This window comes from Stegostoma tigrinum, chromosome 28, assembly GCF_030684315.1.
Source record: "Stegostoma tigrinum isolate sSteTig4 chromosome 28, sSteTig4.hap1, whole genome shotgun sequence".
Lineage (NCBI taxonomy): Eukaryota > Metazoa > Chordata > Chondrichthyes > Orectolobiformes > Stegostomatidae > Stegostoma > Stegostoma tigrinum.
In genome coordinates, this window is record NC_081381.1 from 43,206,430 (window position 1) to 43,232,584 (window position 26,155).

Genomic DNA, 26,155 nt, shown 5'->3' on the forward strand with positions numbered 1-26,155 from the left:
AATTGAAAAAAATGTTGAGAACCTGAGAACACAGGTTTAAAGAGATTAGCAAAAGAACCAAAGGAGACATGAGGAAAACTATTTTAATTAGCGAGTGGTAACAAAAGCAAGGTGGAAGGAAATTCAATCATAGTCTTTAAGAAATAACTGGTTAAGCACTTCAAAAGAATAAGGCAGGAGACTGAGCTAAAACTCTCTTAGAGAGCCAGCATGGGCTTGACAGCCTTCATTTCATGATTCTTTATTTTAACCTACCAATTAGCCTTAATAGTCCAATTATTTCAAATGCATCAATGTGGACACCAGCAAACACTTGATAATTTAAAAATAAGGTATATATCATATGCAGTCACAATGAGTCAAATTCAGATAACTTTTCACCAACTGGAGGTTCAGGTTATCATTTATTCCTGCTAGCTGAATAGCAAATCCAATAGAAATCCTGTGATAAGCCAAAGTTCTGCACTGGTAGCTCTGGATTAGCCAAACTCATACAAATTTGTCAACCAATCAGAACACAGTTAAACCGTAATAACGAACACATTTTTCTTACTTAATCATGGGATGTGGGCATCAGTGGTTGGGCAGCATTAATTGCCTATCCTTAGTTACTCTTGAGAAGGTGGTGGTGAAATGCCTTCTTGAACCGCTAAGTCCATTTGGTGTAGGTACATTCATAATGCTGTTAGGGAGGGAGTTCGACCCAGGCTGTACCTGACGACGATGTTACCTAGCAGGGTAACGAAACATTTGTAGCCAAACCCACCAGCTCGGCGAGCATATCTACAACCTAGATTCTCTCTTATTTGCGACGGCTATTGCCTCTCATTTGTGTGGCATTAATGTTACTTGCCACTTTTTAGTCCAAAAATCGTGCACAAAATGCTTTGTAAAATGACTGACAGGATGCAGGCATCACCGGTTATGCCAACATTTACTGTCCATTTCTAATTGCCCACGGGGCAGTTAAGAGTTAACAATATTGCTGTAAATCTGATGTCACATAAGCTAGACCTCGTAGAGATGGCAGATTTCCTTCCCGAAAGGGCTTCAGTGAACCAGACAGGTTTTTCTGACAATTGCTACTTGGCTAGCTTTTTCTTTACATGCACCAAGAAACATTTTTAACACACATGAAACTGGCTTAGTTTACTTATTTTACCAGATCACTTTTTAAAGTTTACAGGTAAAAAATGTAATGACGAAGGCAAAACAAGGAATTGTCACTGCTGTCATTTGCACCAACAGGATATAACTGAAAAACTGCTGCTTCTTGTGACATGTAGCCCCAAGAAGCCTCATTGCTTTGTGAATGTCAACATTGTCCTCGTCAGTTGAGGGAAACAAAACTGCCTTGATGACTCAAGTCTTTTTGAGGCATGCATCAAGAATATGGTAGAATGTTTCAACAGAAGAAAAAAAGGAGGATTTTCAGCACAACGATCCTGAAGTGTTTGATGAATTTCCACTCTTTCACCCAGCTATGTTCCTAGCTGAAATTGCAAAAGGCTGTAGAAATGCTCCAGGACTTTGCAGTACAGTGAAAACACGGAAAACATATTTGGCTGCATGAACAATTCATCACATATTAACTGTGTCACTGTCATTTCACTTGTTTTCTTCTAACATAGGGCTTATTTGTAAGAAATTCAGGAATATATTGGGGCCTCCTTGACAATGTTGAAGCTCTTGTTTAACATAAATTTGTAGGCTGGTCACTTGTGATTCCAATTATCACAATTTTGCTGTATAAACCTATGCTTGGATAAGAGTCAGAAAAGGCTGTAAATATATTTCTGTGCTAATGTTCAGGACTACCCAAATATATCACCACTGTATTATAATTTAAACTAGCTGTCAGTGTATTAATGTTTATTCTGAATCTTATTACAAGAAGTTCTAAAATTAATCCAATAAAATGTGCATACATATTTAATAGCAGTATAAATATAGTATTTACCGTAGCAATATCTAGCTTCAGTTCTAATTCACATACATCCGCTAGTTCAACATTAAATGGCTGAGTTACCTCCTGAGCAGAGGCTCTTTCTTCAAATTCAGGTGCATCTGAGGAGATAGAGATACATTTGTATTTTTTGTGCTAGTTGCATTGCTCTTGTGTGGCTTCCTTAGAATTAATGACATTTATGCCCCCCAATCACGTCAACACTTAGATGCACATTATGCACAGTATATGCCAATATATGCACAGACTTTAAAGCAGCCTCAATATTCTCTTGCATATACCCTCCTGGTCAAACAGAAAATGGTTGAGCATGTCAAAGTATTGCAACCACATGTCATTGAGATCTTAAGTAACTTAAAGATGTTTTGAGATTAATTTTGAGGTAACTATAACTTTTTCAATTAAAATGCTTAATTGGATTGATTACTCTTAATTTTCCTCAATACTCTTAGGGTATCACAGTGGCTCAGTGTTCAGCACTACTGCCTCACAGCATCAGGGACCCACATTCAATTCCTCCCTCAGACAACTGTCTCTGTGGAGTTTGACATTCTTCCTGCATCTATATGGGTTTTCTCTGGGTTCTCCAGCTTCCTCCCGCAGTCTAAAGGTGTGCAAGTTAGGTGGATTGGCCATGCTAAATTGCCATACTGTCTAGGAATGTGCAGGCGAGTTGGATTAGCTATGGGAACTACAGGAAGAGAGTGCGGAGGTGGGATGCTGTTCAGAGGGTCGTGTGGACTCGATGAGCCAAATGGCTTGCTTCCATTTTGTAGGGATTCTATTAATTTCCACAGAAAAGTCTCATGTTATCAGTAATGTACAAATTGTTAATTGTTGATTTTTAATGAGAACTAGTTAACACACACACTATTTTTCTATTTTCATCCTACAATATTACACGTTTACTAAATAAATTAACTCCCAACCCCTGTAAGGGAAAAAGTGAAAGATATCAATAGATTACTCTCTGCAGAGATTGTGAGGGCAAAATATTTATTCATAGCTATTTTTGAAAATAAAAAAGGTGTGCAGTCAGTCTAGCATGGGGACACATATGGTCAGATTACGGGACATTTGCCATCTTGACAGCTTGATCAGGAAACACAGTATTGCGATGTCTTTCAGATACTCTTTATCAGGACAATTAAGATTGATATTGAACTCACAACAATAGTGTTTCTGTAAGACAGAGAGATGAGTTGGGCAGCCAGTTCTGGAGTAGGCTTTCCTCCAGTAAAAACTGAATGATCTCCAACTGCATAAAAACATTATCAATCATTATCATAAAACCCAGGCAGGTGATTTTTAAAGAGGTGAGTCCAAGTAATCAGCAAGTGAGTTGCCAGAGATGTCTTTTAAAACTATATTCCAATGTCCTTTCATTGATCTTTTAGGAAAGCAAAACAATGGTATCCAAATACTTGAAATTACTCAATTTTTCAGCAGTCCTTATGAACTACGAGTCTTCAAAAAAAATAAATATGAAATCTTCATAACTATCATATAGTGATTCTATCCAAGTGCTAGGGATTCACTTGTATGCTTGAGATTCAGTGAGAAATTGTTGACAGCTGAATGCTTACAAGAGAATATAAAGATTGGATTCGGTATTATCCTTCATCAAATGGCCCTCTGGGCTATGATAAATGATGCCTCATATGAGATTTCTACCATCACTCAGAAGTAACCCTACAACCTAGCTTGTTCATCAGACTCTGTTCAGTAATCCATGAGTTTAGCTACAGGATGAATGCGAATGCTCAATAACCAGAAGGGACATTTTAAAGGTAGAATTTTAGGTGTCTCCAGGGCAGATTGGCAAATGAGTTGGCTGGGCTAAAATTTGATGCCATACCTTTATTACTATTTCTGATGTCTTCCCTCCCCTGCTGCAATGTTGCTCATAATGAGGAAGATATCAAGTAGATCTGCAAATTGAGCCCTTAAATGCCCAAATAATGGCCATATAAGAACTTCCTCTGACTGCTGCTAAGATTTAACCATTGGAAGCTGTGTCGATCACAAACTGTGTTGCCCAGCAATTTTCACTGCTTCAGCTGGGTGGAAGAAGGGAAAGGGGTGGTGGCAGGTGAGATGAGATTTCTTCTTCACATGCAACCTGCGCACATTGGAGACCTCCCTTGCAAAATCCTGCAACCTCCATGTTTCCCACTCCCTCTGCATTGCTTATTCTGTTCCTTTGGCCTCTTAAAAGAAGATTGCCAGCTTGGCCTTGACGAGACTTCCCTTTTTCACCAATTACCTTTGTATCCTCCTCCATCAGCAGAGACCATTACACTACTCCCAGTGGAGCTGCTAGCACCATACAGCTGAACATCATTTGACTGGTTATAAAATACCTGTCTCAAGTCAAATAAAAACTTTTAATTTATAGCTGTCATGTAAGCCCACTCTCAGCATAAAGTCCAGCACTCTTTTAGTACTCTTGGCAAGGAACGGCACCTTCATGGAATATATTTCCTAAGACTTATTACCGGAAGTGCTAAAGGGCACATTTAAACTAATACTTGAAATAATCATTTAATTAATTTAATTCAACCTGATCCCTTCTCTTCCTTCTAAACTCTACTGAATACTGGCCCCGTCGAACCAACCTCTCCTCATAGGGCAGATCTGCCATTTCTGGTATCAGCTTAGTGAACCTTCAATGCACTGATTCTATGGCAATTATATCCCGTGAATGTGAGTTTGCTCGCTGAGCTGGAAGGTTAGTTTTCGGACATTTCGTCACCATTCTAGGTAACATCTTCAGTGAGCCTCCGGTGAAGCGCTGGTGTTAGTCCCGCTTTCTATTTATCTGTTTAGGTTTCCTTGGGAAAATAACACCAGCGCTTCACCGGAGGCTCACTGATGATGTTACCTAGAATGGTGACGAAATGTCCGAAAACTAACCTTCCAGCTCAGCGAGCAAACTCACATCCAGAAACTCAACCTGAGCTACAAATCTTCTCAAAACTCGCTAATTATATCCTGTATTTGCCGTCTTCTAATTTACCAAATGCTTCAAGATTGCAATCAGTGCTGTGACTTGTTTGGGGATGGTTGTACAGTTCTCTTTCAAGAAGATGAGCTCAGCATAGAGAAGCAAGGGGAGAGTTTTTCAAATAGTTAAATCAATACCAAAAGAAATACTCAACAGTGGAAAAACAAAACCCTGGGTTTGTTGCTGGCTCTAAAGCTGACCTATCTCCCCCTAATTCCACACCATTTCTGAAGAAGGGTCTAGGCCCGAAATGTCATCTTTCCTGCTCCTAGGATGCTGCTTGGCCTGCTGTGTTCATCCGGCTCTACACCGTGTTATCTCCACTCATCTTTGCTGGCTCCATCCCGGTCTCTTTGACCGGTCTGTCTCCTATCCACCTACCTTCTCCTTTATCCATCTTCTATCCGCCTCCCCCTCTATCCCTATTTATTTCAGAATCCCCTTCCCCTCCTCCATTTCTGAAGGGTCTAGGCGTGAAACATCAGCTTTCCTGCTCCTAAAATGCTGCTTGGCCTGCTGACTTCATCCAGCTCTACATCTTGTTATTTCCAACAGACAGGTATATAGGAACAGGTATATAGGCTATGACTGAAACATTAACTTTTCTGGCAACCAAAGGAGTAGAGGACTGTTAGAATCAGTACACTCCCAAGTGGTTTGTAACACTTGGTGGAAAATAGATAAAAAACAAAATGACAGACTGCTTTGGGGTTGTTTGTTATTACAGCCTTATCACTTACATATTGCTTCTCCTGTGGAGAAAACAATGTAATCAACATTCCTTCCAAGCTGCGTGGCCTTGGTCTAGGAGTCCAAACATGTTGACTTTCAGTTTCCCCAAACATTGCTATGCATGGACAGCACAGTGCATAGCAAGACTAAAGGAAACAAAGAGCATAATTTCCAATGCTAAGTAACTGCATTTGAATTGTTTAAGTACCTGGAAAGTACCAGAGAAAACTGTATAAGCAACAAAAGTGAATGAAAATGAATGCGTGCATGTGTCATGGTAATAAAACGTGAGGCTGGATGAACACAGCAGGCCCAGTAGCATCTCAGGAGCACAAAAGCTGACGTTTTGGGCCTAGACCCTTCATCAGAGAGGGGGTTGGGGTGAGGGTTCTGGAATAAATAGGGAGAGAGGGGGAGGCGGACCGAAGATGGAGAGAAAAGAAGATAGGTGGAGAGGAGAGTATAGGTGGGGAGGTAGGGAGGGGATAGGTCAGTCCAGGGAAGATGGACCGGTCAAGGAGGTAGGATGAGGTTAGTAGGTAGGAAATGGAGGTGCGGCTTGGGGTGGGAGGAAGGGATGGGTGAGAGGAAGAACAGGTTAGGGAGGCAGAGACAGGCTGGACTGGTTTTGGGATGCAGTGGGGGGAGGGGAGATTTTGAAGCTGGTGAAGTCTACATTGATACCATTGGGCTGCAGGGTTCCCAGGCGGAATAGGAGTTGCTGTTCCTGCAACCTTCGGGTGGCATCATTGTGGCACTGCAGGAGGGCCATGATGGACATGTCATCTAAAGAATGGGAGGGGGAGTTGAAATGGTTCGCGACTGGGAGGTGCAGTTGTTTATTGCGAACCGAACAGAGGTGTTCTGCAAAGCGGTCCCCAAGCCTCCGCTTGGTTTCCCCAATGTAGAGGTAGCCACACTGGATACAATGGATACAGTATACCACATTGGCAGATGTGCAGGTGAACCTCTGCTTAATATGGAAAGTCATCTTGGGGCCTGAGATAGGGGTGAGGGAGGAGGTGTGGGGGCAAGTGTAGCATTTCCTGCGGTTGCAGGGGAAGGTGCCGGGTGTGGTGGGATTGGAGGGCAGTGTGGAGCAAACAAGGGAGTCACGGAGAGAGTGGTCTCTTCAGAAAGCAGACAAGGGTGGGGATGGAAAAATGTCTTGGGTGGTAGGGTCGGTTTGTAGATGGCGGAAGTGTCGGAGGATGATGCGTTGTATCCGGAGGTTGGTGGGGTGGTGTGTGAGGGTCCCCCCCCCCCACTGCACCACACAACCAGCCTAGCTCTTCCCCTCCACCCACTGCATCCCAAAACCAGTCCAGCCTGTCTCTGCCTCCCTAACCTGTTCTTCCTCTCACCCATCCCTTCCTCCCACCCCAAGCCGCTCCTCCATCTCCTACCTACTATCCTCATCCCACCTCCTTGACCTGTCTGTCTTCCCTGGACTGACCTATCCCCTCCCTACCTCTCCACCTATACTCTCCTCTCCACCTATCTTCTTTTCTCTCCATCTTCGGTCCACCTCCCATCTCTTCCTATTTATTCCAGAACTCTCACCCCATCCCCCTCTCTGATGAAGGGTCTAGGCCCGAAACGTCAGCTTTTGTGCTCCTGAGATGCTGCTGGGCCTGCTGTGTTCATCCAGCCTCACATTTTATTATCTTGGATTCTCCAGCATCTGCAGTTCCCATTATCACATGTGCATGTGTCATAATACTTTCATACATGCAGGACTGTTCTTTCTACTTTGCAGTGAAAGTCATATGAAGTTAGCATTCCATTTGGCCAAAAGTAGATGTGTTATGAAATCTTCATACATAATATGTTTGAGGACTTGAGATTTTAAGGATTGTAATAAAATTGGTTCATTTCAAATTATGTGAATATCTGGATTTTGTTTTTAAAGGTCAATGAAAGGAGACATTGAAACATATTTTTAAGAGTTACTGCTGGGAAAACATATGACTCAGCTGATTGGTTAGAGTCAGTTCCTGGAAATCAGCTGGAAAAGCTCAGCAGGTCCGACAGAGTGATAATAGGAACTGCAGATGCTGGAGAATCTGTAACAAGGTGTGGAGATGGATGAACACAGCAGGCCAAGGAGCATCTTAGGAGCAGGAAAGCTGACATTTCAGGCCTAGACCCTTCATCAGAAATGGGGAGGGGAAGAGGGTTCTGAAATAAATAGGCAGAGAGGGGGAGGCGGATCAAAGATGGATTGAGGAGAGGCAGGTGGAGAGGAAACAGACAAGTTAAAGAGGCGTGGATGGAGGCAGTAAAGGTAGGAGGAGATAGGTCAGTCCAGGGAGGACGGACAGGTCAAGGGGGCAGTAATGAGGCTAGTAGGTAGAAAATGGGGGTGCAGCTTGAGGTGGGAGGGGGGGGGGCGCAGGTGAGAGGAAGAACAGGTTAGCGAGGCGGCGAACTGCCATGCTTGCCTCTGCCTAACCTGTCCCAGGATCTTGGCGTTGTCCCAGTCGAAGTTGTGGTTCTCCTTGTCCATGTGGATTGAGATGAGTGATTATCAGTTGTGCCTTTTTGTAGCCAGTTGGTGTTCATGTACACTTGTTGTTAGTTTCCTTCTAATTTGTCCGATGTAGTGTTTCTCACAGTCTCTGCAGGGGGTCTGTAGATGACACTGGTCCTGTCCCTGGCAGGGAGTGGGTCTGTAGTTTGGGTGACTTACTTGACCCACTCCCCGCAGTGGGCAGGAATAATATCATCTACGAGATCCCCTGCAGAGACTGTGAGAAACACTACATCGGACAAACAGGAAGGAAACTAACAACAAGTGTACATGAACACCAACAGGCTACAAAAAGGCATGACCGATAATCGCTCATCTCAATCCACATGGACAAGGAGAACCACGGCTTCGACTGGGACAACACCAAGATCCTGGGACAGGTTAGGCAGAGACAAGCATGAGAATTCCTGGAAGCATGGCACTCCACAAAACAGGCTATTAATAAACACATTGAACTCGACACCATATACATTCCACTACGGAGGAAACCTGGAAGTGAAGCAATCCATCGGAACGGACCCCAGAGTTTAAAAATCAGGTGGGAAAACACACCGACGCTTCGTCGGAGGCTGCACTGAGGATGTTACCAAGCACGGTAACAAAACGTCTGCGGAGCAACAGACCAGCTCGGCGAGCCAACCAACCTCAACTAGTCATTATGGCCAATTTGTTTTTCTCCCTAAGTGAATCTATGCAGAAAGTAATTTTTTTTCGTGGGTGAGTGGGTGAGTGGGTGAGTGGGTGAGTGGGTGAGTGGGTGAGTGGGTGAGTGGGTGAGTGGGTGAGTGGGTGAGTGGGTAAATCGCCTTTGCATTATAGCAAATCAACAATTTTATGTTTATTAAAAATATATGTTTGATGGACTGTTTAACAGGAAGTTTAATGTAAGGAAAGCATATAATTGGCCTTATTGGAAACTGGGTGAAATGATTAAATTTATGTTGTGACCCATTGTGTAATGAATTAGAGAAAGACAGCAGTGGCCTCACATTTCAATTGTAACATAATTAGCAAACGTCCTTCTTTCTCTTTAAAGATAGATTATACTTCACATTTACAATGAGCATCATTGAACCCCTACAGTGTGAAAACAGGCCATTTGGTCCATCAAGTCCACACTAATCCTCCAAACATACCACCCAGATCCACCCCATTCCTGTGACTCTGTATTTGGCATGGCTAATCCACCCCGCTTGCAAATGCCTGGACACTGTGGGCAATTTAGCATGGCCAATCCATCTACCGTGCACATCTTTACACTTTGAGAGGTAACGGCAGCATCCAGAGAAAACCCACAGAGACATGGGGAGAATGTACAAACTCCACATAGATAGTCACTGAAACTGAAATTGAAACCAGGTCCCTGTTTCAGGCAGAAGTACTAACCATTGAGCCACCATGCTGCCCAACTAAATGTTGGTAAATCAAAGATTTTGATACCCTATGTAAAGCATTACATTGCAAAGTGGTCCTTCTCTAGGACCTGACAATAATTTCTTCATTCAAGTATCTGATTTTATAAAACAATCTGACAGTAAATGACATGCATCCACCAATTTAACTTCAGAGATTTCCTTTCTCTCCGATATGTCTCTCAGGCCAATTTATAACCTCCTCTCACTAACACACTTCATTGCTCAACTCCACAAGGAGTCATTAAAATAGTTACTATCTTTAGATAGTACAGAATCTAACTTAAAATATTTGACAAAAAAATGTCATATCAACTGCCTTCCCAAGAGTCAGAGAATGGGCAGAGAAAACACTTTTAACAGCTCTTTTTATTTCATTAATTTCCCAAGGTAAAAGATATTTCTCATTCTCAACCATGAGAAATGTTATGGAACCAGGTGCACTAGAATATCCATCAGGAAGATTAGTGTGTGAATCATAAGTAATAACTAGCCAGTTTCTTGATCTTTGGCTCATTTAAAGGATGAGAACTTAAGTATGCATTTATATAGACTTTTTGAAATGTTTTATAACATCTTCTCTACTTTAGGGTGTTTCATCATAATACACGTAATGACATATCATACATAATACATAATATTAGACCTAGCATCTTGCCTACATGAAGTGCACAACAGTCAAGATTTGTAATTGTTCTGTTGCTTTTTTATACATATGATCACCTTTCTGAGTAGCAGTGAAGTTATAATGCATTGTTCGAATTCCACCTTCACTCGTGGGTTATACCAAGGATCCACCTACCAGCTCAGGTGAACACTAAGGATGATGCAATTTGAATATTAATGATCATCATTCACTTGTTGTAGTAGGACATGACTATGCACAAATTGCTACATAACAACAATTACACTTAAATAAACAATCCATTGGTTTAAAATTGCTTTAGGATATCAAGGGAATGCTATAATATGTGAGGCAAACACCAGGAGGGAGACATGTAATTGGACCTTCTATGCGGTATTCAAATTGGAAGTCAGAGCCACAAGCTGGTACCTTTGGGGAACGTTGGGTATTCGTCATCAATCACAATAATGAAAGTTGTGTGGAACTTGCAAATGGCAGTCTGTGACACTGCCTGCACTAGCACATTAATAATAGTTTGTGCAGTGCTGGTACTACCTGAATAAATTTCTTTTCTACATTCTTTGAAAGCGTGAGACAAAAGGGTATCTGGTGTGCACTAGCCATGTTTGGCTTGTGTGACCTGAATGATACTTGCAATTCAACCTGCATATCGTCCAGGTCTTGCTGTATTTGAATATGGACAGCTTTAGCATCTATGAACTCCTGCAGAGATGTTCTGGAGCCGAGATGGCTGAAGACAGCCGTTTTTGCTAAGAATGTGACCAACTGGTGGAGAATACTGATTTTCATTGATGTTAGTTTTGCTAGGGCGCCTTGATAACACACTTGGTCAAATGTAGTCTTAATATTAAAGGCAAACACTCCCACCTTACCTCTAAAATTCTGCTCTTTTGTCCATGTTTGAACTGAGACTATAATGAGGTTGAGATAAGGGATCCTGGCAGAACCCAAACTAAGCATCAGTGAGCAGATTATTGCTAAGCAAGTGCTGCTTAATAGTGCAACTGATGACTACTTCCATCACTTTACCAATGATTGAGGGACAACTAATGGAGTGGTAATTAGTTGAGTAGGATTTATCCTGTTTTCTGTGTACAGGACAAACCTAGGCCTCTTGAGTACTATTGTTGGAATTTTGTTAGGGCCCATAGTTTTTGCAGTATCCAGACCCTTTAGTCATTTTGTTGATATCATATGGAGTGAATTAAATTGGCTAACGATTAGAATCTATGACGCCAGAAATCTTTGTACGTGGCCCAGATGGATCATCCACTCAGCACTTCTGATTGAAGATTGTTGCAAATACTTCAGGCTCATCTTTTGCATTGGTGTGTGGGGCACCTCCATCATTGAAGGTGGGGATATTTGTGGAGCCTCTTCCTCCAGCTAGATAGTTAATTGTCCACTATCACTTACAACAGGATGTGGCAGGTTTGCAGAGTTTTTATCTGATCGTTGGCTTTGGAATCATCTAGCCCCATCTATCAATTGCTGCTTACATAGTTTGGCATGCTTCTTAATGCCACACTTGGCCAAATGTGCCTTGATATCAAGGGCAGTTACCTTCACCTCATTCTCATATCATATATTCGTTTGTAATTTTGATGAAACAATCAGCTCCATGAAAGCAACAATTCTATATTGACTATCACTACCACCAGTTTGTAAAATAGAAATGGCCCTATTTAGTTCAGCTGAACGTATTATTACTATTACTGCATTCCCATTATCAATATCCTGAGGGTTACCATTGACCAGAAACTGCACTGGACTACCGTTATAAATGTGGTAATTTATTGCATAAGTGTTAAATCTTTTGACAGATTTCACGATTTGGTACATGGTTTTGAGAATACAGCAATGAGGTAGAGAAAGTAAGTTCACGACCTTGAAGAATCAATAATCAGAAATTGGTTGTGTGGTCAAAATTTCCAATGATATTATGTTGTTTAAAATGCATGGTTTCTCATGGCCAAACAAAATAAGGCAAACACTTACAGCATGACAGGTAACAATATATTAAGACCCCCTGGGAGGAGATCTAAGGGGCTTCTGTACTTACATCAAGACATGGGATGACTGTATTCAAAAGTAATTTGTGCAGTGAAGCACAACCTGAGGGAAGAGCCTCAAAGCATTTTTTTTTAATAATTCACTCATGATACATGGGCATTGCTGGCCAAACAATATTATTGCCTTTACCTAGTTGCCCTTGACCCCTTAGCTGCCTTCTGAAACCATTACAGTCCATGTGTTGTCAATGGCCCAGAATGTCATGAGAGATGGAATTCAGGATTTTGAACCAGTGACAGGGAAAGAATGACCATATACTTGGTGACTGACATGGAGGGGGACATGTAGGTGGTGGTGTTCCTATGTATCTGCTGTCCTTATCATTCTAGATGAAAGTGTTTGTGGGTTAAGAAAGTACTGACCTAGGATTTTTGGTAAATTTCTGCAATACATCTTGTAGGTGTACACTCTGCTGTTGCTGGGCATTTGTGTGGACTGGATGCTTTTGGATGTGGTGCCAATCAAGTGGGCTGCTTTATCTTGGATAGTGTCATGCTTCTTGAGTGACATTGCAGCTGAATGTATCCAGGCAAGTGGGGAGTATTCCATCACACTCCTGACTTGTGTCTTGTAGATGTTGTATAGACTTGAGAAGTCAGGAGGCAAGTTACTCAGTACAATGCTCTTAGCCTCTGGCTTTGCTCTTGTTGCTACTGTAATTATATGATAAATTTAGTTAAGTTTCAATGGCAACCCCATGACGTTGATAGTGGAGGCATTGTTATGGCATTGAATGCCGAGGGAGCGGATGATTGATGATGGTCATTACCTGGCATTTGTGCGGCATGAATGTTATTCATCCAAAAACAAACATGGGCACAGAAGTAGGATAGGAAGAAAAGCACAAACAAATTACTCTACTTTGCATCAAAGTATTAAGAATGGTTTGCTGCTGCAGATGTCAATCACATGTGGGACTCACAAGCTATTTTAGAGTTCAAATGTATGCATTTCTACATCCAATCTAGCTCTCGCTTGTTCAGCCATAACAGGATAATCATCAATCTCACCAACGAAGCCCACATTTCATGGATTTCAAAACCAAAATCCAGAAGGCATACCTGTAGCCTTATCTGAAGCTTCAATGCGTGCCAGTTTCATTTCATACGAACTTCTTAGTTTTTCAATATCTTCTTGCAGTTTGACATTAGATTTCTGTTCTGCTTCATAATCTGCTTTGATCTTTGATAATTTCTGCTCATATTCCTGAAGAAGAATACCAAAAGAAATAATTGATGAAGAATTGGTGAAGAAGAGAGTGTTAGAGACAGACCAAAGAACTATAGAATGTGAGTTTAACATCAATGGTAGGAAACTGAGTGGAGAGAATAGTGAAAGACAAGGTTTGATCAGGGATAGTCAGCATTTGACAGAGGGAGGACATACCTAACAAAGAGGTGACTGAGTATTTGAATGTGGGTAGGGCAGTTGATGGAGGTTGTATGGATTTCAGTAAGGCTTTAGACAAGGTCCCATTTGGGAACCTGATAAAGAAGGTAAAAGTTCATGGGATCTGGTGTAACTTGGCAGGGTGGATCCAATAGTGATAGAAAACAGAATGGTGGTCGAAGGCTGTCTGTGTGATTGGAACTTGGTATGCAGTGGTGTACCCCCACAGGAATCAGTTGTTGTTTGTGATATACATAAATGATATAGATGAGAATGGTGCGAGTGTAGGGGAAATGATAAATAAGTCTGTGAATGAAACCAAGGTTGATCACTGGTTGACAGTGAGGAGGAATGAGAATATATGAGAGGATATAAAAGGATTGGTTAGGTGGGCAGAGTAGTGGCAATCGGAATTTAACCCTGATGAATGTGAGGTGATGCACTATGGAAGGAGGTACACAGAAATATCGAGTCAATGACAAGACACTATTGAAGCTTAGAGGAACTGAGGGATCTCGGGATGCTTGTTCATTGTCCTTGGAAGTGGCAAACAGGTTAATACAGTAGTTAAAAGCGGCATACTGAATACTGAATGCCTTTATCAGATGTAGCATTGATTATAAGAGCAGGGAGGTCTTGCTAGACCTGTACAGAACTTTGGTTATGCCACAACTGAAGTATTGAGTGCAGTTCTGGGCACCACACTATAGGAATGATGTGGCTGCACTGGAGAGTGTGCAAAGGAGCTTTATGGGATGTTATTTACGATGGACAACTTCAGCTACAAAGAGGTGCTGGATAAGCTTGGGCTGTTTTCTTTGGTGCAGAGAAGGTTTTTGGCCCTGACAGAGGATCATAAGATTATAAAGCACATGGCCAGGGTGGATAGAAAGCAGCTAAACCTCTTAGGCATGGGATCAATAACAAGGGGGCATAGTTTAAAAGGGAAAAGCTAGGACGTTTAGAAGGGATTGCAAGATATGTTAGGGTTTGGAATGCACTATCTGGGATGGTAGTTGAAGCAGGAAGCCTCAATGTTCAAAAAGCACTTGGACAGGCCCTTGAAGCAGATTAACATTCAAGGCTATGGACTTAGAAAGTGGTACTAGTGTAGGTAGCAGTACATTTTTGATGGTGCAAACTCAATGGTCAAAGGGTATCTTCTCTATATAATTCTATGATTATCTCCCAAAATCTCATTATATCATTTTAACATCAATAGAAGCAATGAAATATTTGAATGGCAACTGTGTAGTCCTAGTAAACCCCTGGCATTCCCATTATTGAATCCAACGCCATTAATATCCTCAGGTTTACCGTTAACAAGAAACTTGCCTAAACCAGCCATATCAATATTGTGGCTACAGGGCAGATCAGAGGCTAGGAATCTTGCAGCTAATAACTAGCCATCTAACTTCCCAAAGCCTGTCCATCATCTATAAGGCACAAGTCAGGAATATGATGGAATATTCCCCACCTGCCTGGATAAATCCAGCTCCAGCAACACTCAAAGCTCGATTCCATTTGGGCAAAGCAGTTCATTTGATTGCACTACATCCAAAAGACATTCACTCCTTCTCCCTCCAATGTTGATGCTCAGTAGCAGCTACGTGTACTATCCATAAGATGCACTTCAGAATTTCACCAAGGCTCCCCCAGTCAATAACTTCCAAACTCACTATCACCTAAAGGTAACAGATACACGGGAGCATCCTCACCTTAAAAGTTCTCCTCCAAGCCATTCACTATCCTGACTTGGAAATATATCACTATTTGTTCAGTGTTGCCGGGTCAAAATGCTGGAGCTCCCTCTCTAATGGCACTGTGGGTATACCTACACCAAATGGACTGTAGGGTTCAAGGAGGCAGCTCACCACCACCTTCTCAAAGGCAAATGGCAATGTTTCCTCTAGGCCTCACTGTGCAGGGCTGGGAAGCTCCACATACATCAATCAGTATGTCAATGAAAGACTGACTTCTGGAGCCAGTATCACGTATAGACTTTGGAGGACATTGCAGTGGAAAAAAAATTTCAAGGAACACTGGCAATTAGGAATGGGTAATAAATGCTGACCCAACCAGTGATGCCCACATACCATGGGCAAATTTTAAAAAAAAATCTAAATCTAGTTGCATTGTACTCAAAATACCTTTCAGTTAAGGGGAGCCTCAATGTTCCTTTCAATACACCCTCTTTTCGGAGGGAAAACTTGACTCTCTCTCTCTCTCTCTCTCATGTACAGACTGGTAGCTTGTTGCCTACCAGGCAATCACTGATATTACTAATAACAGTTGCAAATAAACTTCCTTCCAGAACTTCCCCAGTCTCCCAACTGCAGTGATATTAGAGTATTATTTACAAACTAAAAAGAAACCTGTGTGCAGTATTCACAAAAACCTCTCCAGTTTGTCAGGATTAAAACTACATTGTGAAATATTTTATTATGCAGGTTAATAACCCTACCAGAGCAGCGTACACAAGAATTACACCAAACCTGACAGCAGCAAGTTTCAACCCACTGAATCTTCTGCACAACTAAGGCTGATAAAGCAAAATACTATGTATTAGGATATGCTACACATTATAATCTAGATGGAAAGAGGTGTACTTCTATTCCCAAAATTATTTTTCCCATGATATTTTGTTTTATTACAAAACATTTTCCATCACAACCATTATGAGTCCTTAAATACAGTGATTTTAGAACATTGTTCCTTTTCTGGGATGAATACAAATCTCCCTTCTGGATATAATACATCATAACGCAGTAATATCAAAACCAGAAGTATTAGTTAGCATACATCTTTAAATTATAGCATGAAAAGATTGAGAATGTGTTTTTGCTTTTGCTTCAATTTAACAAACCTGTCTCATGTTTTCTTTTTCAAGTTCTATCTCAGCTTGAGTATTGGAATTCTGAGGGGATGGAATGGTTGATTGACCACTATCTCTTTGCACTTTATTTAGAAAATCTGCAAAATAAGAAGCAAAGTTAGTTTAACTGATAATCTATAATGCTTCCTATTCTAAAATTATAGAATGATAGACAATCAGTTGTCTTGCCCTGCTATTTATCACTGTCTTTGATTCAGGCAAGAAGTTTAATCAAGGTGAATCACAGTTGAATGTCCCTTTCTCACCCATTGTTGACATGTATGTGTTTATTTCTCTAGACGTCTTGGTAGTTATCCGCAGAAGATCCTACCCTATCTATCTTCTTTTATGTGGATGTTGGAGATAATCCACTGCTATTTCAGTTGAGGTTAGTTAACTCAGCAAATCTTGAACCCAGGGCTTTCTGGGCCGAAGTAACACATCAGGTGCTGTTGTACCCTTTGAATTGTGATGGAGAATCGGTGTATGTGTTTCACTTCTATTTTTACTTCTCTCTTCTTCTTCATTCCTTTTTTACAACCTATGCTTCAGAAAGTATTCATTCTGGAGTTAGACCAGAATCAGAGAAAATTACATCTAATAATATTGGTATCTGTATTTAAGTTTGTGATCTTTTTGGAATTACCAAAAGCCAAAACAATTACTGAAATATCATCATTTAGATGAGGTGAATCTAATTGCTTCACCTCATCTAAATGATGATGTTTTAGTAATTGTTTTGGCATTTGGTGATATCAAGGTTGGATTTTAAAGGTTTATACTTAACAGTGGAAGAGAGATAAGGAGTACAACAGGGTTTTGGTGCAATGAGTAAGTACAAGTTGGAATGGGGGACAGTGGGATGAATTGATATAAAAACATTAAGGATGCAAAAAGGAGGAGGAATGTAAAGGACACTCCATTTCCATCTTAGCAGGAACAAGAAAGGTTGAAATTTCATGTAAACAGTCATCATGGTAACAACGTAGAGATAAAGAATAACTTTTAACACATTTATCTGAAACCAGCACAAAGCTACCAAAAAAATACCAGGATGTCAGTCCTAAAACAGAAGTGATGTATGGGACTTCAAACTGTACAATGCGCATTAATTTTAGATGATATATTACAAAAAGATATCTCTTACTGTGGTGCTTTAAGAACTATTCTGGGTATCAGTGGAACAGATATTATGTTCTATCAAAATTGGTGATTAACACTATTCATTAATATCATAAACAATGATGAGAACTACCTCTGCTCACTTATGCAATGAATATGCTCTAGGGTTTAATTAAGTAACAAGTTGTGGAGGCTTTGGTGCCATAGCAATGTTACTGGGCTATTAATCCAGAACTCCCAGGCTAATGTTCTGAGGAGTCATAAATCACACATGTCACATATCATCCCATTAACCTCCATATTTAATGTGTCATTCTCTGATACTTCTGCCATCTGCAATCTGACCCCACAACCTCTCCACCCCTAGCTGCCTTCTGTAGGGACTGCTCTCTCCACAACTCCCTTGTCCACTCCACACTCCCTACCAGCCCTATTACCCCTGCCACCTTTCCCTGCAACCGCAGGAATTGCTACAACTGCCCCTTTACCTCCCCTCTCACCTCTGTCCAAACCACCAAAAAAGTGCTTCATATCAGACAGAGGTTCACCTGCACAACTGTCAATGTGGTCTATTGCATCCGCTGCACCCAATGTGACCTCCTCTACATTGATGAGATCAAGCAGAGGCTTAGAGACTGCTTTGTCGAGCATCTGCACACTGTTCGTGACAAACAACACCTTCCAGTTGCAAATTATTTCCACTCCCCCTCCCACTCCCTAGAAATCGTGTCTATCCTGGGCCTCCACCAGTGGCACAATGACGCCACCCAGAAACTGGATGAGCAGGACCTCATATGCCACCTTTGGAGCCTACAACTCAATAGTGTCAATGTGGACTTCACCAGTTGGAAAATCTCCCCACCCCCCAGCCTCATCCCATGACCAACCCTCCCACTCATCCCTGCTTCCTTGACCTGACACAACTTGTCCATCTTCTCTCCACCTATCTGTTCCTCTCAGGTCACTGACAAATCCCTACCAATATCGAAAAAAAAATCAAAAGAACTGCAGATGCTGAAAATCAGGAAGAAAAAAAAAAGTTGGGGGAAAAGCTCAACAGGTCTGGAAGCAACTGTGAAGGAGAAAATAGCGTTAACATTTCCGGTCCGGTGACCCTTCCTCAAAACTGATAGGGGCTGGGATAACATCAGTTTATATGCAGAAAGTAGGGAGGAGGGTGGTGTAAGGAGTAAACGGTAGGAGAGAGCTTGAAGTGAGAGAAAGACAGTTGGACAGACAAAGGAGTTGCTAACGATCAGGCTGGGAGGGTGAATAGTTGTTAATGGGGACTGTTGGTGACTAACAACAGCGGACGTGTAATGGCAGGCTATGTAGTAACAAAGCCTGGTGTGTGGGGTGGGGGCCTGGAACATGGAAGCATTTAGGCTCTAAAATTATTGAACTCGATATTAAGTCCAGAGGGTGTTAGGGTACCCAAGCAGAAAATGAGGTGTTATTCCTCCAGCTTGCACTGAAGTGGTGCATTGAAGTGGCAGGCAACGGGCAGTTCAGAGCCTTTTTTGAGAGTAGAACTTAGATGTTCCGCAAAGCAGTAGCCAAGTCTACGCTTTGTTTCCCCAATGTAGAGGAGTCCACATTGTGAGCAGTGAACACAGTAGACTAGATTCTGGGAAGTGCAGGTGAAGTGTTGCCTCACCTGGAAGGTATGTTTGGGCCCTTGGATACTGGGGAGGGAGGAGGTAAATGGCCAGGTGTGGCACCTTTGCTGGTTGCAGGAGAAGGTGATGTGGGGCTGTGGGGAGGTGTCGGGGGTAAAGGAAGTATGGACCAGGGTGTCCCAGAGAGAGCGGTCTCTGCGGAAGGTGGACAAGGGAGGGAGGGGAATGTGTGTCTGGTGGTGGCATCTTGCTGGAGATGGCGGAAATGGTGTCTGATGATCTTCTGGATGTGGATGCTGGTGGAATGGTAGGTAAGGATAAGGGGAACCCTATTGCTGTTGCAGGAGGGAAAAGAAGGGGTGAGGTTGGAAGTGCGGGAGATGGGTCGGACCTGGTTGAGGGCCCTGTCAACAATGGAGCTGGGGAAACCTCAGTTGAGGAAGAAGGTGGACATTTCGGAGTCTCCCTTGTTGATGTTGGCCTCATCTGAACATATGCGATGGAGATGGGGGAACTGAGAGAATGGGATAGAGTCTTTACGGGAGTAGGGTGTGAGGATGTATAGTCCAGGTAGCTGTGGGAGTCAGTGAATTTGTCATGGATATTAGTGGCCAGTCTAACCCCAGAAATGGAAACAGAATTGTCGAGGAAGGGAAGGGAGGAATCAGAGATAGGTCAGATGAAAGTGAGGGCAGGGTGGAAATTGGAGTCGAAATCGAAGTTTTCCAATTCCAGATGAGAGAGGGAAGCATTGATGTGTCAGAGAAAGAGAGAGTGGGGGCTGGGATTGGACTGGAACAAGGTATGTTCCACATACACCATGAAAAGATGGCATATCTCGGGCCCATGTGGGTACCCATGGCAACACCTCTTACCTGAAGAAAATGAGAGGAGTTGAAAGAAAAGTTGTTGAGAGTGAGGACAAGCTTGGCCAAGCGGAGGATGGTGGTCGTGGATGGGAGATGGTTCAGGTCTTTGCTCCAGGAAGGCCCTCCTGGTGGGGAATGGATGTGTAAAGGTATAACACATCCATGGTAAAGAGGAGGTGGCTGGAGCCGGTAAACTGGAAGTTTTGAAACCGGTGTAAGGCGTCAGATGAATCATGGTTGTACGTGGATAGGGATTGGACCAGCGGGGAGAAGACTGAGTCAAAGTAGGAAGAGTTGAGTTCTGTGGGGCAGGAGCAGGCTGAAACAATGGGTCTGCCTGGACAGTCTTGTTTGTGGATTTTTGGCAGGAGGTAGAAACAGGCTGTGCGGGGTTGGAGAACTATTAGCTTGGATGCCGATGGTGGGAGATCACCGGATGAAATGAGATCCGTAACTGTAGTGGATACAATTGCCTGATGTGCCATGGTGGTGTCGTGGTCCAGGGGAAGGTAGGAGGAGGTAACCGAGAGCTGGTGGTCAGCCTCCGCAAAGTAGAGGTCAGTACGACAGACTACAACAGCACAACCCTTATCAGCAGGCTTGATGACAAAGTCAGGGTTCGATCTGAGAGCATGGAGTGCAGCCACTTCGGAGGGAGAGAGGTTTGATTTGTTTAGAGGGGGGAGAAATTGAGGTGACTAACATCACGCCAACAGTTCTCAATGAAAACACTGAGTGCAGGTAAAAGGCCAGAGGGGGTGGTCCAGGTGGAGGGATAATGTTGGGCAAAGAGACTGTGGGACAGGGAGTGGACTCTTGTCCAAAGAAACGAGCATGGAGACGAAGAAGAGTTCAGCGTCATGTCGTGCCTGAAATTCGTTAATGTGGGGACGGAATGGGATAAAGCTGAGGCCTTTGCTGAGAATGGAGTGCTCAGCATCAGGGAGTGGAAGGTTAGGAGGGATGGTGAATACTTGACAGGAGGTGGGGGAGAAGGAGGATGATGACAGGAGGAGGAGGTACCCACTTACATCCATGATTCATCTGACACCTTACGCTGGTTTCAAAACTTCCAGTTTACTGGCTGCAGCCACCTCTTTACACAGAGCATTAGAACATAGAACAGTACGGCACAGTACAGGCCCTTCGGCCCAAGATGTTGTGCCGAACTTTTACCCTAAATCTGAGGTCTATCTAACCTCCGTCCCTACTTTATATCTCAGCCATATGCCTATCTGATAGCTGCTTAAAAGCCCCTAATGAGGCTGACTCCACTACCCTCTCTGGCAATGCATTCCACGCCACAACTACTCTCTGAGTAAAGAACCTATCTCTGACGTCTCCCCGATATCTACCTCCACTCATTTTAAAACTATCTCCACCCTAGGAAAAAAAATCTCTGGCTGTCTACTCTATCTATACCTCTGATCATTTTGTACACCTTTATCAAGTCACCTCTCATCCTTTGTCGTTCTAAAGAAAAAAGCCTGAGCTCTCTCAACCTTTGCTCATAAGACCTTCCCTCCATTCCAGGCAAGATCCTGGTAAATCTCCTCCGGACTTTTTCCGACACTTCCACATCTTTCCTGTAATGAGGTGACCAAAACTGGACACAATACTCCAGATGTGGCCAAACAAGGTTTTTGTATAGCTGGAGCATAACTTGACGGCTCTAGAACTCAGTCCCTCTATTCATGAAAGCTAACACACCATACACCTTCTTAACAACTCTATCCACCTGGGTGGCAGCTCGCACGGAAAGGTGAACATGAAGCCCAAGATCCCTCTGCTCCTCCACACTGCTAAGAATCTTTCCGTTAACCCTGTATTCTGCTTTCAAGTTTGTCCTTCCAAAATGAATACCTCACACCTTTCAGGGTTAAACTCCATCTGCCATTTCTCAGCCCAGCTCTGCATTCTATCAATGTCCCTTTGTAACCCAGAACAGCCCTCTGCACTATCCACAACGTGACCACCTTCATATCGTCTGTGAACTTGCTAATCCACCTTTCCACTCCTTCATCCAAATCATTTACAAAAATCGCAAATAGAATAGGACCCAGAACAGATCCTTGTTTTACACCACTTGTAACTGAGCCCCGTGTTGAATATTTTCCATCCACTTCTAACCTTTGTCTTCTAAGAGTCAGCCAATTCTGAATTCAATCTGCCATATTTCCCCCTATCCCATGCCTCCTTACCTTCTGCATGAGCCTACCATGGGGAAACTTATCAAATGCCTTACTTAAATCCATGTATACCACATCCGCTGCTCCACCTTCATCCACGCGTTTGGTCAACTCTTCAAAGAATTCAATACGGTTTGAGAGGCATGATCTACCCCTCACAAATCCATGCTGACTACAGATGTGTATGGATTTACCATGGATGTGCAATCCCTTTACACATCCATTCCCCACCAGGTAGGTCTTCGGGCTTTCCGCTTCTTCCTAGAACAGAGACCTGAACCATCACCCACGGCCACCATCCTCCGCTTGGCCGAACTTGTCCTCACCCTCAAGAACTTCTCTTTCAACTCCTCTCATTTTCTTCAGGTAAGAGGTGTTGCCATGGGTAGCCACATAGGCCCTAGTTATGCCTGTCTCTTCATGGGGTATTTGGAACATTCCTTGTTCCAGACCTATTCCAGCCCCCACCCACAAATCTTTCTCTGGTACATCGATGATATCGTTGGTGCTGCTTCCCTCTCATCTGGAATTGGAAAACTTCATCGATTTCAACTCCAATTTCCACCCTGCCCTCACTTTCACCTGGTCTATCTCTGACTCCTCCCTTCCTCGACATTTGTGTTTCCATTTCTGGCCACTTATATCCATTACAAACCCACTGACTCCCACAGCTACCTGGACTATACATCCTCACACCCCACTCCCGTAAAGACTCTATCCCATTCTCTCAGTTCCTCCATCTCCATCGCATATATTCAGATGAGGCCAACATCAACAAGGGAGACTCCGAAATGTCCACCTTCTTCCTCAACCGAGGTTTCCCCAGCTCCGTTGTTGACAAGGCCCTCAACCAGGTCTGACCCATCTCCCGCACTTCCAACCTCACCCATTCTCTTTCCACCCGCAACAGCAATAGGGCTCCCGTTATCCTTACCTACCATTCCACCAGCATCCACATCCAGAAGATCATCAGACACCATTTCCGCTATCTCCAGCAAGATGCCACCACCAGACACATATTTTCCTCCCCTCCCTTGTCCACCTTCCGCAGAGACCGCTCTCTCTGGGGCACCCTGGTCCATACTTCCTTTATCCCCGACACCTCCCCACAGCCCCACATCACCTTCCCTTGCAACCGGCAAAGGTGCCACACCTGGCCATTTACCTCCTCCCTCCCCAGTATCCAAGGGCCCAAACATACCTTCCAGGTGAGGCAACAATTCACCTGCACTTCCCAGAATCTAGTCTGTGTTCACTGCTCACAAATGTGGACTCCTCTACATTGGGGAAACAAAGCGTAGACTTGGCTACTGCTTTGCAGAACATCCAAGTTCTACTTGCAAGAAAGGCTCTGAACTGCCCGTTGCCTGCCACTTCAATGCACCACCCTGCTCCCTGGCCAACATCTGTCTCTGGCTTGCTATAGTGTTCTCGTGAAGCCCAGTGCAAGCTGGAGGAATAACACCTCATTTTCTGCTTGGGTACCCTAACACCCTCTGGACTTAATATCGAGTTCAATAATTTTAGAGCCTAAACGCTTCCATGTCCCAGGCCCCCACCCCACACACCAGGCTTTGTTACTACATAGCCTGCCATTACACGTCCGCTGTTGTTAGTCACCAACAGTCCCCATTAACAACTATTCACCCTCCCAGCCTGATCGTTAGCAACTCCTTTGTCTGTCCAACTGTCTTTCTCTCTCTTCAAGCTCTATCCTACCGTTTACTCCCTACACCACCCTCCTTCCTATTTTCTGCATATAAACGGATATTATCCCAGCCCCTATCAGTTTTGAGGAAGGGTCACCGGACCAGAAACGTTAACTGTTTTCTCTGTCACAGATGCTGCCAGACATGCTGAGCTTTTCCAGCAACTGTGTTTTTGTCCCACCACTGTCTACCTGCACTCACCGATCACATCCCACCTATCTTCCCCAGCTCCACTCCTCCTTTCTCTATTTATTTCGGAATTCCCTTCCCCCTCACCTATTTCAGAAGAAAGATCCAAAACATCAACTTTCCTGCTCCTCCGATGCTGCCTGGCCTTCTATGCTCCTGCAGCACCACACTTATCTCTGACTCCAGCATCGGCAGTTCTTACTATCCCAAGTGTTCTGAGATTGTGCGTTCAAATCTCACCAGTGCAGGTGGTGAAATTTGAATTCAAGAAAAATCTGGAATAAAAGCCAGCCTAATGCTGACCATGTATTCACAGTTGATTGTCAAAAAATTAATCTGGTTCACGAATGTTCTACAAGGACATACTTTGCCTGGTCTGGCCTACATGTAGCTCCCATCCCACGGCAATGTGGTAATTCTGGAATTGAGTGCAACTTGGAGTTAGATCAGATGCCTACCATTAAGGATAACTATTGATATTCACAGGGCCTAACATGGAGCAATTTTGCCTCAGCTACCCTCCACAATGATGGCCCAGATAGCTGTGACCATCTAAAAGTTTAAAATTAACATACTTTCACTTTTCCCTCTGTCAATGTTCAGATCAGCAGCTGATGGTCTGCCAATCTTTGAAGTGCTTGAGGGCCTCCCAATGGTCCGTCTATGTTAGATGCCCACCCACCATCCTTGATTAGACAGCCAGCCACTCCCAGTCTTTAAAAATCTGGCGGGCATGCCTGGAACACATCATATGGGGCTGGGACCCAGAACTAAACCAGCAGATGAATTGCAAATGCAGAACTGAAAATCCTGGCTGTGATATTGGAAATGGCATACATTCTACATCCAATGGATCAGTCTTATACTGTTTGATTCACAGAAATTTGGATTCCATCAGTTCATATCAGTATCAAATAAGGTGTGTTTAATAAATGATGGAACAGAAAGTGCCTACTAGATAAGTTGTCATTTCCAAGTTGACCAGCCAGGAGTGCCTTTAGCTGTTTAATCTCTTCCTGATATTCTCGAAGTAAAGCATCCTTTGGATCTTCATTAATTCTTGGTTTGTTTTTGATATTCTTTGCCCTGTTGGCATATCGTAAAGTGCTCAGACTTTCATCATAATTATTGTCTGCAGGAGACAGACAGGCTACCATCAGAGTTTTGGTGTTGCCTCCAAGGGAATCCTGCAACATTCGTGTCAGTTTTGAGTCACGATATGGAATGTGTTTTGATCTTCCGTCCACAAGTGCAGAAATTACATTCCCAAGTGCTGACAGTGACAGGTTGATTTTTGTGGCTTCTTTCAATCGATCTCCAGTTGCTCCAGTTTTTGCCTGTCTCTCACTACCTGCCAAATCTACCAGGTTTAATTTTCCCACACGGATACGGTCTTTCCCATTATCATCTGCAAGAAAGATACAGATATGGTAGTTACAGCCAATTACTTTTTCATCATGATGCCCATCTGCTTTCAATCATTTCCAAACTGAGGAGGGCAGCTGGCAGTCTGTCCCTATTGTCTCTTCAAATTCTATTAGTGAATATCACTACAAGGCTAGAAGTAATTGTTCCTTCCCAGTTAGACTTCAAAGGGTAGGTAGTTAGTCAATTATTTTGGTGAATAGACTCACATAGGCTAAACCTGGCTAATGACAGCAGGTTTTTTTTTAAAGAGCAAAGTAAATCAGTTGGGTTTTTTTCCAAAATCCAGTGTTTTCATGGTTATGTTCTGATACCAGCATTTCTTTCAAACGGACTTGTGCTACAAACTGAATTCACATGCACAAACTGTAAAGTAGAACTGCCAAACCTCCAGGGTTGT

The 26,155-nt window shown here is 43.1% G+C and overlaps 1 protein-coding gene across 2 annotated transcripts in view; it reads right to left on the reverse strand.

Moving 5' to 3' along the window:
• Positions 1-26,155, reverse strand: part of kif17 (kinesin family member 17) — a 90,548-nt gene that overhangs the window by 28,025 nt on the left and 36,368 nt on the right. For both annotated transcript variants that reach the window (XM_048561144.2, XM_059638052.1), the window contains exons 5-8: positions 25,286-25,738; positions 16,625-16,731; positions 13,431-13,575; positions 1,961-2,067 (exon numbers count right to left, since the gene is read on the reverse strand). In XM_048561144.2, the coding sequence (XP_048417101.2) occupies positions 1,961-2,067; positions 13,431-13,575; positions 16,625-16,731; positions 25,286-25,738 (812 nt within the window). The remainder of the gene's footprint in view (positions 1-1,960; positions 2,068-13,430; positions 13,576-16,624; positions 16,732-25,285; positions 25,739-26,155) is intronic.